The sequence below is a fragment of the Sordaria macrospora genome, chromosome 3, assembly GCF_033870435.1.
Source record: "Sordaria macrospora chromosome 3, complete sequence".
NCBI classification, from domain to species: Eukaryota; Fungi; Ascomycota; class Sordariomycetes; order Sordariales; family Sordariaceae; genus Sordaria; species Sordaria macrospora.
In genome coordinates, this window is record NC_089373.1 from 1,198,977 (window position 1) to 1,213,616 (window position 14,640).

The window sequence follows — 14,640 nt, forward strand, 5'->3', positions numbered from 1 at the left end:
AACCCAAAACCGTGATCTTAATTGAAAATGTTCCGCTGCCTTGGCACGTACAATTGCGTACCCTGCCATCTCGCTTGGAGTGACACTGGACATTGAGCCCCGATAGGATGATAATTATTGATATTCAACAAAAGTGAAAAGTTGTCCTTGGCAGCCAAGGCAGATGCGGCGAAAATGAGACTCTCAAAGGAGGCTGCTCCACACTCCATGTGCCACCTCCAACCGGACGGTTTCTTTTTTTAGTCGTCTTTTGTCCTCCTTTTGCCGACCCCTTTTTGCCTGCGCTCGTATTGCACTGTCAGACTCTACGGTAGAAGAAACATAAAAGTTTTCTGTTAGACGGCCTGACGGCCTCAATGGCCCGTCGTGTTAACGTTGCCTTCAGGCTTGTGTGTGGGAACGTGAAGCTATCACCAGATGCCCGATGCTCTAGAACATGTGCATTGCCCTAGTCACCTTGGTGATTAGGTGAACAACGGGGATCTGTGGACGATCACAACCTTGAATTTTTACTCATAAACTCAATTCACACGGTAAATAATTCAAACACAAAGCAGCTGAGGGTCCCATAAATGCAATCTTGCTGTACATCATATGTGCCCCACGAAAATGTCTGAAAATCATGTGCATCATGACTTTTAAGCATAGCGGGAATGCATTCAGGGGCAGAACCAAAGGAAAGGATGAACCCGTCCTACCGCCGCACACTAATATGGTTAGAGGCAGATTTCGGTGGAGGTTTGTGCAGGCGCGATATTGGCACGTCCGAGCAAGCGACAACCGCGCTCCTTCCTGTTCCTGATGGCGGGCGCCCACCTGTAGCACGCGCTGGAAAGGCGTCCGAATGCTCCTGCAGTCATGGCGGGGTCTTTCTTTTGTCTGGATTCCAGGCACCTTCCATCACTGCAGCATTGAACTCCAAATTCTGCTTTTGCGCCTTCTGTTCCTCCTCGAATAACTTGGAGAGATTGAACCACGGGAACAGATTTTTCATCAAATCAACTCCTCATCAAGGTATCGAGCCACCTCAACTCCATCTTCCATTGCGTTGAAAGCTGAAAAACCGTCACCGCATCGTCGACCCAATCTCCGAGACTCAACACTAACAAAAAGGCGAGACTCAAAACGGCGTCATACTACCGACTACGCCGGACTACGGCACACCGGCAGACGGTCCAACGCACAAACCCTACAAGGTGGTATCCCTAGCACGTGCCGTACGCTACTCCCAATTCATACGAGGAATTTGGCGGCGCAGAGGCAACACCAGCCAGAAAAATCCACCCACCATTGTTCTCCAACTCTCGTATTCCCCAGGGCACGCCACCCCACGGGTACAACAGGGACATCTCACAAGACAAGCAAAATGGTCATCCGCGACATCTTCAGTCAATTGCCCATTTGACAAAGAGCGGGAGGTCTCCCTATCCCTTGACATCTAGGAAGGAGACGAAAACAAAGTCCAAACAAGCCTGGTATGATGGTGCCTGACATCGATTACGTTTGTCAATTTCCGAGGCAGAGGTCTTGCAGAAACCATCGAACCAACAGAGATTGAACGGCCCCCTTCCTTGGCATCAGCAGTGGAGAGAAGCCAGTAGGGGTGAGACATTGCAAACCAACCTCGGTATAAACATAGCAGCCGAATAACTGCATAGGAGGCTGAAAGGACAAAGCATGTCAATAACAACTCTTGTGTTTCCATCCCCCAGAGGGGCGCACACACTATCGTATGCTTAATTCCGCGGGCATGGGCCCTCGATTTCCGCAAGCAATGCTGTCATAAGGCGTCCATCCGCCCCGGGGGGCTCCTGGTTGCTGACCGCAATGGGAAAAGGACGGGCAAGAAAAATCGAGCTGGGTCAGCGTGCCCCTGAAGAGGGAAGAAGAGAAAATCCAGCTGGGCGGCGACCCGACCGCTGTTGGTGGTTAGGCTGGTACACCGTCGTGGTTCTGGAACCGTTCGACAGGGCTTCAGAAGAAAAGGATCACCAGTTTGTCCCGACAGTCAGGACAACAATACAGCGGGACCGTCTGTCCAGAAAAGTTGCAAACAGACCTGACCCATATGCGATGGTCCATCTGATCAAAAGATTTGCTGGGCATCACGGCCAGCCTATACTGGAAGGGTGAGGAAGCTGAAGTGGAACAATTGAAGCCTTTTGCATTCCTCGCCTTGTTCCCTTGTTTACATATTTTCCATTCTGAATCACGCACCCCCCTTGGACAGCCCATGGCTTCTGGACGTGGAGAAGTCGTCCCCCAGTCCGACCAATCATATGCAGGACAGGGCAGGTACTTCGTATGGCTGAACTGCGCCTCTGGCCTATCCAGACCGCCGTAGCCCTCTCCTGAGAGAAAGCATTCGAATCCCCTTTCCCCAGTCAACCGCCTCCATCAGACAGCAGGCGACGCCGCCGGTGTGAACCTACCCACCGTTTCCTACCCACGGCATCCCATCGCTGTACACTTTCTCTCGCTCGCTGGGGATTGCAGATTCGGAAAAAGCTTCGAGCGTCTCCAACAACATTTGCTTAGCCTTGCCGTTCTATCTTTCCTCTCCTCTCTGACGCTCGTTTACCAAGACGCCTTTGTCGCATCTGGACCCTCGTTTTGCCTGACTGTCTTCACTGTTTCGTCCTGTCTGGGATCCCACGGCACACACCTGGCCGCGTCGCATATTCCGCTGAGGCAGGCTGTCATTTGCATTGACATCGGACGACCACTTCCCAATCGCCATTGTCAACCTACCCTCGACGACTTGACAACGACTCCAAACACTTCGATCGACGACAGACGCCGACGACTTCGACGACGATACAATCTTCTTCCGGACGACCCAGAGGTCCTAATAGACATATCGAGATATACATACTAATCTCCCAGCAGCGCTCTCGCTATGGCGCTCAACCTTCCTCCCGGAGGGGGGACGGGTGGAGGGGCCCATACCCAACCTTCGTTACCCTCGTTGCCGGCCCATCTTCAGTCGGATACACACTTGACGGCTCATCTGGCCAGTCGATTCCACGTCTCGCTACCTGTTTCCCGACTTTCATCCCACGCACTCGTTTCCATCAACACATACACTAGCTCTACGAAAGGAGATGGCACCAAAGAGTCTTCCGCCATGGGCGGTGCCGAGGACATGGCCGAGAGGGCCTACATCCGTCTTGGGCATCGGTCTGAGAACCAAGCTGTACTTTTCTTGTATGTCGTCTCTTGCTCATGTTAACCCTGCGGCGTGACCTTGTTACTAACGGCTGAGACAATAGGGGTGAATCGGGCTCAGGAAAGACTACTATCCGTGCTCACGTCTTGACCGCACTCCTCAACAAGTCTTCAACTCCCCTTTCCAGCAAGGTGTCCCTTGCCGCATATGTCTTCGATACGCTCACTACCACCAAGACAGCCACAACGCCGACGGCCTCCAAGGCTGGTCTCTTCTTCGAATTGCAATACGACACAGCATCCACCACCAGCCCACAACTCATCGGTGCCAAGCTCTTGGATCATCGCTTGGAAAGGAGTAGGATAGCGGCTGTACCAACCGGAGAACGCAACTTCCACGTGCTGTACTACCTCCTGGCTGGTACAAGTCCCGCGGAAAAGGCCCATTTGGGATTTGAGGAAAGTACCACAGGGGGTAAGCGGTGGAAGTATCTGGGTCACCCTACGCAACTCAAAGTTGGCATCAACGACGCCGAGGGATTCCAGCTTTTCAAGACGGCCTTAAGGAAACTCGAGTTTCCCAGGACTGAGATCGCTGAGATCTGCCAGATCTTGGCCGCCATTCTTCATATCGGCCAGCTCGAATTCGAGACGACATCGAGCACTGCCGCTACTGGCGATGACAGCGGTGGCTTCTCCCATGAGGGTGGCCAGACCGTCACTGCCGTCAAGAACAAGGATGTGCTGGCTGTTGTCGCTGCTTTCCTTGGTGTTGGCGTTCAGGACCTCCAGACGACGTTGGGTTACAAGACCAAGATGATCCATAAGGAAAGGGTCACGGTTATGTTGGATCCCGCGGGTGCTCGTGAGAACGCCGACGAGTTGGCGCGGACTTTGTACTCGCTTCTCGTTGCTTACATCATCGAGAACGTCAACCAGAAGCTGTGCGCCGCCGAGGAGGCCATCTCCAACACTGTTTCGATTATCGATTTCCCCGGTTTCCAGCAACAGTCTTCCACCGGCTCCGCGCTTGATCAGCTGCTCAACAATGCTGCTGCCGAGGAGTTGTACAACTTGACCCTCCAGAACTTCTTCGACCGCAAGGCCGAGCTGCTCGAGACGGAGGAGGTTACTGTCCCCGCGACAAGCTACTTCGACAATTCGGATGCCGTGAAGGGATTGCTGAAGCCTGGAAATGGTCTTCTCAGCATCTTGGATGACCAGACCCGCCGTCATCGCACTGACATGCAATTGCTTGAGAGTCTGCGCAAGCGCTTCGAGGGCAAGAACCCGGCTATCGAGGTTGGTTCGGCGACTGCCAAGCTGCCCGGAAGCAACTTTTATACCGAGAACACTGCTGCGACATTCACGGTGAAGCACTTCGCTGGTGAGGTCGACTACCCGGTCAAGGGCTTGGTGGAGGAGAACGGTGAGGTTATCTCTGGTGATCTCATGAACCTTATCAACTCCAGCAAGAGCAACTTTGTCATCCGCCTCTTCGGCCAAGAGGCCCTTCAGACCGTGGTTCACCCGCAAGAGAAGACCACGGTCATGCAGGCCTCAGTCAGCTCCAAGCCGATGCGCACCCCTAGTGTTTTGTCGCGGAAAGGACGTTCCGCCCCCGGTCGGCGACTACGGGGAGAGAAGTCAGATGCGGATATCGCAATTGACGAGGTCAGCGAGTCGGGAGAGCCTAGCAGGAAGTCCGGCAAGGGCTCAGAACAAGGCGCGGCGGCCCAATTCCTCTCTGCGCTGGAAAATGTCAAGACATCCTTCAACGCGCCCGGGACAAATTGCTATTTCGTCTTCTGTCTCAAGCCCAATGACCGGCGTATTGCGAACCAGTTCGATAGCAAATGCGTCAGGGCACAGGTTCAGACGTTCGGAATTGCTGAGATAAGCCAGCGCCTGCGCTCCGCTGACTTCAGTCTGTTCCTGCCGTTTGGTGAGCTCCTGGGCTTGGCGGATGCTGAGACCATTTTGGTCGGAACCGAACGCGAAAAGGTCGAGATGGTTGTTGAGGACAAGAGGTGGCCAAGCAACGAGGTCGCCATTGGCGCTACTGGTGTCTTCTTGAGCGAGCGATGCTGGATGGAACTGGCACAGCTTGGGGAGAACACTTCGACCTCCGGCCGATACGCGTTGCCGTCGGATAATGGTTCTACGCCAGATCCATTCAGCGATCCGAAGGAGCGCCTGTTCGCTTCGACGAGCACCACGCCGCAGATGTACGACAAGAAGGCCGGCTACTTTGGAAGCAACGATGTGGATACGCGATCGGAGGCCGGTACTGCTATCGGCGCGGGCGACATGTTCAAGACATTCGAGACCCGTGAGCAGATGGCGGAGAAGGCCAACGAGAAGGATATGGCCGAGGTTGAGGTGTACAAGGACAAGCCTAGCCGTAAGCGCTGGGTCTTCTTGGTCTATCTTTTGACTTGGTTCATTCCCGATTTCGCCATTCGCCTTCTCGGCAGGATGCCGCGCAAGGATGTCCGCATGGCTTGGAGAGAAAAGGTGGCCATCAACTTCATCATCTGGTTCTTCTGCTTGTTTGCTGCTTTCTTCATTGTCGTTTTCCCGCTACTCATCTGCCCCAGGCAGCACGTTTACAGTCCTGAGGAGTTGTCCAGCTACGACGGCAAGGGCAAGAACCCTGCTTATGCGGCTATTCGCGGTCAAATTTTCGACATTGGTGCTTTCGCGCCACGCCACTACCCCAAGTTGGATTCAAAGTCATTCACACAGTACGCTGGTCTTGATATTTCTGGCCTCTTTCCCGTTCAGGTGTCGGCTTTGTGCCGCGGTAAAAATGGCAGGATCGCGGACACCGTCACCCTCGACTACAAGTCGGACAACATCACCAACGCGGCTGCTGTCATCAGTAGCCAGGACCGGCACGCGCACTACCATGATTTCCGTCACCAGACCAATGACAGTCGTCCTGACTGGTACGCGGAGGAGCTGATCCGCCTCAAGGGTAATGGCTACAAGGTTGGCAACATTGGTTACTCACCATCCTATGTCAAGAAGCTCGCTAGCAAGCAACAATCAATTGCTATCCTCCAAGGCCGTGTCTATGACATGACTCAATATCTCAAGGGTGGACGTCACCAACGCGCCGCTCCTGGCGAACCTGATCCCACGGACCCCGATGCTGTCAACTTCATGGAACAGTCTGTCGTCGATCTCTTCGAAGGAAGGGCCGGCGAAGACGTCAGTAAGCTCTGGGACGCCTCGAATCTTCCCTCGAATAAGAAGGCCGATATGAAGCTCTGTCTCGATAACCTCTTCTATATTGGAGACGTCGATACACGTAACTCGGCCCGCTGCCAGTTCTCCGAATACCTCATGCTCGCTATCACGATCATGTTGTCAGCTGTCATCGTCTTCAAGTTCTTTGCTGCCCTGCAATTCGGCCAGAAGAATATGCCAGAGAATCTCGACAAGTTCATTATGGCCATGGTTCCGGCCTACACCGAGGACGAGGACTCTCTGCGCCGTGCCATCGATTCCGCCGCCCGTATGCAGTACGATGATAAGCGCAAGCTTCTCATTATCGTCTGTGACGGTATGATTATTGGTCAGGGTAACGATAGGCCTACTCCCCGCATTGTGCTTGACATTCTGGGCGTTTCGGAGACGGTTGATCCTGAGCCTCTCAGCTTCGAGTCGCTCGGTGAAGGCCAGAAGCAGCACAACATGGGCAAGGTCTACTCCGGTCTTTACGAGGTACAGGGCCATATCGTTCCTTTCATGGTCATCGTCAAGGTTGGCAAGCCTTCCGAGGTCTCTCGTCCCGGTAACCGTGGCAAGCGTGACTCCCAGATGGTCATGATGCGCTTCCTCAACCGCGTCCACTACAACCTCCCCATGAGCCCGCTCGAGTTGGAGATGTACCATCAGGTCCGCAATATTATCGGCGTGAACCCGACATTCTACGAGTACATGCTGCAAATTGATGCCGACACGGTTGTGGCGCCCGACTCGGCGACGCGCTTCGTCGCTGCCTTCCTCGAGGATACCCGTCTTATTGCCTGCTGTGGTGAGACTGCTCTTACCAACGCCAAGGCCTCCTTCGTTACCATGATCCAGGTATACGAGTACTATATCTCGCACAACTTGTCCAAGGCCTTCGAGTCGCTCTTCGGTTCCGTCACCTGTCTTCCCGGCTGTTTCTCCATGTACCGCATTCGCGCTGCCGACTCTGGCAAGCCACTGTTCGTCAGTCGCGAGGTTGTTGAGGCTTATTCCACCATTCGCGTCGACACCCTGCACATGAAGAACCTTCTTCACCTTGGTGAGGATCGTTACCTGACAACACTGCTCCTCAAGTTCCACTCGACCTACAAGACCAAGTACATCTTCGCCGCCCACGCCTGGACTATTGCTCCTGACTCATGGGAGGTCTTCCTCTCCCAGCGTCGTCGTTGGATCAACTCTACCGTGCACAACTTGATCGAGCTTATCCCCTTGAACCAGCTTTGCGGTTTCTGCTGCTTCAGCATGAGATTCATAGTGTTCATCGACTTGCTGTCTACGGTTGTTCAGCCTGTCACCATTGCCTATATCGTTTACTTGATCGTCCTGGTGGCGCGCAACGCGACTGTGGTGCCCATGACAGCCTTCATTCTCCTTGGTGCGATTTACGGTTTGCAAGCTATCATCTTCACTCTCCGTCGCAAGTGGGAAATGATCGGCTGGATGGTTCTCTACATCATTGCCGTTCCCGTCTTCAGTTTCGCCCTTCCTCTCTACTCTTTCTGGCACATGGACGACTTCAACTGGGGTAACACTCGTGTCGTTGCCGGCGAAGCGGGTCAGAAGATTGTCATCTCTGACGAGGGCAAGTTCGACCCCGCCAGCATCCCCAAGAAGAAGTGGGAGGAGTACCAGGCCGAGCTCTGGGAGGCCCAGACCTCTCACGGCGGCAACAACGACGACATGCGCTCCGAGATCTCGGGATACTCTTATGCCACCAAGAACCCCTACAACGTTGCCATGTCCGAGTACGGCGGCGGCGGTTACAACTACGCTAGCCGCCCCGCTTCGACCGTCGGCTACCCCCTCGGAGGCTACACCGATAAGACATCGCTGCCCGTTAACAACGCTAGCCGCATGTCTTTCGCCAACTCTGAGATGATGATGGCCGGTAACCGCCAGTCCCAGTTCGGCGGGTCCCAGTTTATGGACCATACTCCCTCGCAGCAGGGGCTGGAAATGACCAGCCTGGCGGGTATGCCGAGCGATGACGCGCTGTTGGCGGAGATTCGTGAGATCTTGAGGACGGCAGATCTGATGACGGTTACCAAGAAGGGAATCAAGCAGGAGCTGGAGAGGAGGTTTGGCGTCCCGCTGGATGCTAGGAGGGCTTATATCAACAGTGGTATGTATCCCTGTCTGCTGACCGTCACCCCGTCAAAGTATGAAAGCTAACTCGATGAAAACAGCTACCGAAGCACTCTTGTCTGGCCAGTTGTAGTTGTTGCAGTTGCAGTTGCAGTTGAAGTCTTTGCTGTGATGGATGTTGATGTCGTACATACACGTATGGGCAATGGGTTATTGAACTGAAAGATAAAAGATTCTTGGAAAGACATCACACGCACTCTTGCTTTTTTGGCATATCAGTTTTCTCTTTTTTTTACACACTCATATGGGGAAGATCATCAATTTTTTGTCCTAGAATATAATCTAATTTGCATATCAAGCTGTCGAAAGGGTTTTGGAAGAGAAGAGAATCGAAAAGACCAGCGTTTGGTTTTGTCTGTCTGTTTTGCTTGCCAGCTTTTCTGCTTGTTATTATGGTACCATAGTCAGTCAGTCCGTCATTGATCATCGAATCAGCGTTTGTTGCTCTTATTGTTGTACAGACACACACATGCTTATCATGTCGTTGATTGAACTTGCAAAAAAGCGAAGAGACTACATAGTCATGTTGATAATGGATACTGGATACTGGATACTGGATACTGGATACTGGATAGGTAGTATTTTGGAAGAATTTTTTTGGTGTGTTTGTCTATTTTCCATTGCTTTGCTTTGACTACCCCAACTTCCAAGGCTTCGCCTCGCTTCGCTTCGTCTGCATTGAGTTGAGTTTTGGTGTTGTGTGGGTAATATGTACACAGGAACAAAGAAGTCAGTCAGTCTCCCCTTGATCATTCAGGTAGATTTGGCTCTCTCTCGTAATTAGGTACCTACCTTGGGTATCTATCTAGATATCTCACGCAGCAATTCACCACTCTGTTTACTCTGTTTACTCTGTTTACTCTGTTTACTCTGTTTACTCTGTTTACTCTGTTTACTCTGTTTACTCTGTTTACTCTGTTTACTCTGTTTACTCTGTTTACTCTGTTTACTCTGTTTACTCTGTTTACTCTGTTTACTCTGTTTACTCTGTTTACTCTGTTTACTCTGTTTACTCTGTTTACTCTGTTTACTCTGTTTACTCTGTTTACTCTGCCCCCATCGTCGGTCCATCCCATCCTATCCCATCCCCATCTCCATTTGTTCCATTATCCATTGGTCGGACAAAAAGGACATGACGGATGATGGATATGCTTATAATGGGGGTCTGTCTGTCTGTCTGTTTTCGAGTAACGACTCGACCACTATTCCTATGCTGCTGAGTGCAACACTCCGGTCAGTTCAGTCTTTTTCTTTTCCTTTTTCTCGTATGTTTATGTGCCCACTCACGTCCCTTCAGTGAGTGAGTCAGTGAGACCTTTTTTCACAGAGTATGTAAACTTCCAGGCAGGAAGCAGGCTGTGTTGGTCATGTAATGAGTGAGGATCTCAACCGATGATACTTTTCGCTCGTACTAGGTAGTTGTGACGAAAAGGAAACAATTTCTCTACTTTTCCTAGTATGAATCGATGGATGTGGATATGATGTGCATGTGGATATGATGCCTCTATATACAGTAGCAGTAGCAGTAGTAGCAGTAGCAGCAGTAGTAGTACTCCCCAAAAGTGAAAAACCCAAGGTAATGATGATGACGATGATGACTTAACACAACAACAGAAACACAATTATTTTTCCCCTCTACAATGTCTCCCCAGACATTTACCTCCTCCTCTTACCACCACCACCCTGATCACCGCTAGGACCACGCTTCTTACCCTCCCTCTCCCAGTAGGCCTTCTTCTCCTTCTTCTCCTTGCTCTGGATGCGCTCCTCGGCATCCTCCAGCCTCTTTCTGTACTTCTCGTGCTGCTCCGCCTTCTTGGCCTTGCGCTTCTCCACCACCTCCTTGCGGATGGTCGTGAGCTTCTGCATAAGATCGCGCGCCTTCTTCTCCTCGCCGCGGACGACGACCGCGCGCTTCTGCATGTACGTCTCCTTCTTCTGCTTCTTGGTCTGGATGATCTGGGACTTGAAGGGCAGCTCGGCCGCGAGGGCACGCGGCACGCGGAGGGGGTTGAAACGACGGGTCTCGCGCTCGATCTTGCGGTAGGCCGAGTTCTTGTCGAGCGGCGTGGCGATGTTCTGGTCGCGGCGGACCTCGCCCGTGAGACGCATACTCTGCCAGCCGACCAGGTTGGTCGCCGGGTTGTAGAAGCGGTGCGGCTTGATGGGGTACCAGGCGCGCAAAAAGACAATGTCGCTGAGCAGGATCTTGTCCTCGAAGGTGGCACGGAAGTGGCCGTCGGGCTTGGCGAGTGCGCGCTTGATCTGACCGCGGATACCGGAGACGGTCTTGATGGAGGCACCCTCGAACTTGGCGATTTCCAGCGCCGAGTTGAACATGTCCTTGATGAAGGCCGTGTTCTTGAAGATCTTGTATGGTGTACCAGTCTGGACAACTGTTAGCATTTGAAACATCAATCATGGAAGATAAAGAGTAACATACCAGCTTGAGCTTCTTGACGATCTCGGTAGACTCGTCTACGCTCAATACTGTACCGGTAGCCGCGATACGGAATCCGGGGTTGGCGGAAGAGAAGGACTGGAAACATGTGAAACCAGTGTTGGGGGCACACAGCGGGCCGTAGAAGGTACCGAAGCAGTGCATATGCTCCGGAGTGTACTTCAACATTCTGTTTCTCGTACGAGAATCAGAGATGGAGTAGATAGGGAGCGACTGGAATCGGCGCCAGCCGAGGGAGAAGATGAGGGGATCTCCTGTCTTGAGAATCTTCTTGTGCCAACGGTGCTTCTTGATTCTGACTTGTACAAAGCCGAACCTGTCCTCCGTGGCCGAGAGACCTCCGACAACGATGGGAATCCGTGGCCTGAAGTTCTTGACGAACTCTGCTGGGACACCCTCGATGACCATCCTGGCGTACTTGCCGGCCTTGTAGCCTTCGACAGCAATTCTTTGACTCTCATCAAGGTTCTCAAATTCCGCCTTGTTGATGTCGAGCTGCTTCTGGATCATGGCCTTTTGAGCGTCATACCAGTCGTCCTCTCCAAACTCCTCATCGTTGCCACCTTCTCGCCTGGCGATCGCCTTGTCGTTCTTGAAACCTTCGCGATCTTCCTCCTCGAAGCGAAGCTTGAGCTCCTCCTTTCGGCGGGCGTTTTTCTCACGCTCGGCTTCTAGGCTTTCGGCTGGCGGTTCCTCTTCGTCTTCTTCCTCCTCTCCATCCTCATCTCCGCCGTTCGTCTCTTCTGCCTCGAGATCCTCGAAAGCACCGTCACCTTCGTCGTCCTCGTCTTCGTCATCAAGACCCTCGAAATCCGAACCATCTCCACCTTCACCATCAGCCTCGTCAAGTAGGTTGGCGGTGGCGAACTTGTTCCGGAGAGCCTCGACAGCGTCCTTGTCGGACCACTTGGCCTCTAGTTGTTCGTAGTCGAACTTGGGAATCATGCGATCCTCCCAGTTGTCCTCGCTGTTCTCCTTGCCAGTCCTCCTGAAGAAGGTCTCGTCGTCCTCTTCGATGTCCTCCTCAATATCCTCCTCCTCATCTTGACCCGCCCACTTCTTGATGGCTTCTGTGGGGGCCAACGACTCGTCGTACATGTACCTCGCAAGGTCGACAGCGCGGAAGGGTTTCCTCCTTCCGTGTAGCTTACTTGCGCGCTCCATCATGTTGTCCTTCCACTTGAGCTCAGGATCCTCCTCGTCATCCTCATCGTCGTCGAAGTCGGATCCTTGGTCTTCGTCGCCGGATATCGAACCGAGGTCGGAGTCACTGTCGGCAAAGGCAACATCGTCTTCTTGCTCTTCGTCGACCTGTTTCCTGAACATCTTGCCCAACTTCATCTCGTTGAACTCGGACTCGACATCGGAACCGTCCTCCATCTCATCGTCGTCCTCGCCGCTCTCGAAGCCCTCGTCTTCGGGAGGATTTCCACTCTCGCCCTCGGCAAGTCTGGCATTTCTTCGGCTCTTGCGACCAGTGTTTCCAACATCCTCATCCTCCTCAGGAAGCTGGTTGATCTTTTGTCCGCTTGCGAACAGCTTGACACCGTCGTCTGTCTGGCCGAGGAGACGCCTCTCGCTCTGCAGGTCGATAATAAGCTGTTCTCCTTCACCGCGCTCGACACCCACAGCATCCTTGTCGAATGTGAAACCGTTCTCCCTAGTGATAACGATGTGGTCGCCAGTAATCTTCAAGCCGCTGCGGTCGGCCATGGGCGCCCAGAGCTTCTTGTCCTTCTCGTCGAGTCGCCTCCTGCCGGTCTTGCCAGCTGCCTTGGCCAGTGCTTGTTCCATAGCGGGTGTCGGGCAAGGATCAGGTAATTGTTCGATCTCTTTGATTGTGAAGTCGCCCAAGCCAGCAATATGTACTCTTTGGTTCTCGGCGGAGAAATTTGTACCACGGAGGTAGCCGGACAGCTCGATCGTTCGGTCGCATTTCTCGTCTTCTTCGATCTGGGTGGGGTGGGTGACGTCGCGGTAGTTGTCGATGATGGTATAAGGGTGGGTGTTGCGCCAGATGAGCGGGCGGGGGTTCTTCATGACGGACAAGAAGCGGGAGAGGTTGTGGATTTCGCGGTCGGGGTAACGGCCGTTGAGGACACCGGAAAGGTAGAAAAGGTGGGCGCCCTGGTAGAGTTCGCTCCAAAGTCTGTGCTTTAACCTCTTCTTTGCGTCCTTGAGTGCCTGTGGTTTCCGGAACAGGTCGAGATGGGTGAGGATGCCAAAGACGTTTCCGGGCATACCGGTGGCGGCAAGGACGTTGAGGAACTCCATAGTCTCCATCTCGAATCCGAAGTTTCCATCGATCATCAGGAGGACAATGTCGGCGACCTTTGCGATGTCGACCATGGCCTCGAGTTCGTTGGCGCATTCGATGAAGGTCAATCTCTGCTTCTTGGAGGTGACGACCGTGATAGGTCCCACGGGGTCTTGGATGGTTTCCTTTGCATATCGTCTAATGAAGGACTTGAGGAGGGTGGTCTTTCCTACACCGGGGGGGCCAACGATGGCAACGAGTCTTGGGGGCGGTTCATCGGGGACACGGTCGATGGCGGGGACGTGAAGACGCTTCTCTTTGATCTGTCGGGGGATACCAGTTAGTGATGATGGTCATGGAAAGATGGATTGATGGACTGTTTGTCTTCCTTACATCATGGGATCTGGCGGCTTGTCTGGCAAGCTTACCGGGGTTGGAGAAGGCAAAGGCCTTGGGGTTCTGTTCTACAGGGACGGTCAGTATTAACAAGAAAAAGAAACAAATGGCATAAACATACCACCTGTATGCTTGGAACCCGTCTTCTCCTTGGACTTCTTGGAAGCCCGATGGGGTTTGTGGGCTTGGACGTCGGCCATGATTACGGCTGGTGTCCGTGAACTTTTTGCAAGTTCAGTATGGATGGATACGCGGTCGCGATGGCAGCAGGTGCAAGTGGAAATGCGACGGGACTCGCTTCCAATTCAACTGCCAAAAGCTCCAGAAATTTTCGGGTGGCCGACTTTCTGATAGAGCGCCAAGTGGCTTATCGATAAGAGATAAGGGACCTGGTGGGACCGCCTCCCGGCAGGCGATACCCGGCAGCATCGCCCTGGAGCGGGAAAGAGTGAAGCAAGCGCATGATGCGGGGAGTTCGAGACCCTGACAGGGCAGTCATGACCCTGAAGTCTTGGAACCTTCAACAACAGACGAACCGAAGGCTGAGGGGCGCTTTCAACTCTGGAACTAACAGAATAGTCACATTTTACATCTCCAATCAACTCCTGGGGTCCTTCTTCGGAGCAACTATGCACGAGACTTGTACGGAAATATAGGCTTAACTGGTTGAGATGTCTTTCTCTGTCTCAAGCATGACCTTGACTGTTAACCCTCTGAGTGACTGGTGGAGACTCTGCATGCATTGAATTGTTCAGGGACCTCTTGCGTCCAAGTCGACAACCACTCTGAGAAATCCACTCTTTGTTACGAGTCTCTCAACAAACAGTTGTTGACATGGAAGTACGGCGTCGACCGAAGAATACCGGATGGGCCCGCAACGTCAAACAGCGAGCCATGGCATCCCATCTTGCACAACACACCATTACGAGGGTTACATACGTAATTGGCG

At 52.9% G+C, this 14,640-nt stretch overlaps 2 protein-coding genes across 2 annotated transcripts; one reads left to right on the plus strand and one right to left on the minus strand.

Annotated features, from left to right (window-relative positions):
- Positions 1-2,450: 2,450 nt before the first annotated feature.
- Positions 2,451-9,328, plus strand: SMAC4_01800 (uncharacterized protein). The gene is made up of 3 exons (XM_003348729.3): positions 2,451-3,207; positions 3,273-8,554; positions 8,619-9,328. The coding sequence occupies exons 1-3, from the start codon at positions 2,900-2,902 to the stop codon at positions 8,648-8,650; spliced, it is 5,622 nt and encodes a 1,873-aa protein (XP_003348777.2). The 5' UTR covers positions 2,451-2,899; the 3' UTR covers positions 8,651-9,328.
- Positions 9,329-9,980: 652 nt separating this feature from the next.
- On the minus strand, positions 9,981-13,981 carry SMAC4_01801 (uncharacterized protein). The gene is made up of 4 exons (XM_066089650.1): positions 13,813-13,981; positions 13,689-13,759; positions 11,021-13,618; positions 9,981-10,965 (listed from the first exon to the last, which is right to left on the minus strand). Exons 1-4 carry the CDS (start codon positions 13,889-13,891, stop codon positions 10,234-10,236), a joined length of 3,480 nt encoding a protein of 1,159 aa, XP_065946414.1. The 5' UTR covers positions 13,892-13,981; the 3' UTR covers positions 9,981-10,233.
- Positions 13,982-14,640: the final 659 nt, after the last annotated feature.

What these genes read in the sequence shown, in the direction of transcription:
- SMAC4_01800 (XM_003348729.3), top strand. Translation starts at nt 2,900, where the DNA reads ATGGCGCTCAACCTTCCTCCCGGAGGGGGGACGGGTGGAGGGGCCCAT. An exon ending in AACCAAGCTGTACTTTTCTT is followed by an intron (nt 3,208 to 3,272) that starts GTATGTCGTCTC and finishes CTGAGACAATAG; the next exon opens with GGGTGAATCGGGCTCAGGAA. An exon ending in GAGGGCTTATATCAACAGTG is followed by an intron (nt 8,555 to 8,618) that starts GTATGTATCCCT and finishes CGATGAAAACAG; the next exon opens with CTACCGAAGCACTCTTGTCT.
- SMAC4_01801 (XM_066089650.1), bottom strand. Translation starts at nt 13,891, where the DNA reads ATGGCCGACGTCCAAGCCCACAAACCCCATCGGGCTTCCAAGAAGTCC. An exon ending in GGGTTCCAAGCATACAGGTG is followed by an intron (nt 13,760 to 13,812) that starts GTATGTTTATGC and finishes CCGTCCCTGTAG; the next exon opens with AACAGAACCCCAAGGCCTTT. An exon ending in TCGTCAAGAAGCTCAAGCTG is followed by an intron (nt 10,966 to 11,020) that starts GTATGTTACTCT and finishes ACAGTTGTCCAG; the next exon opens with ACTGGTACACCATACAAGAT.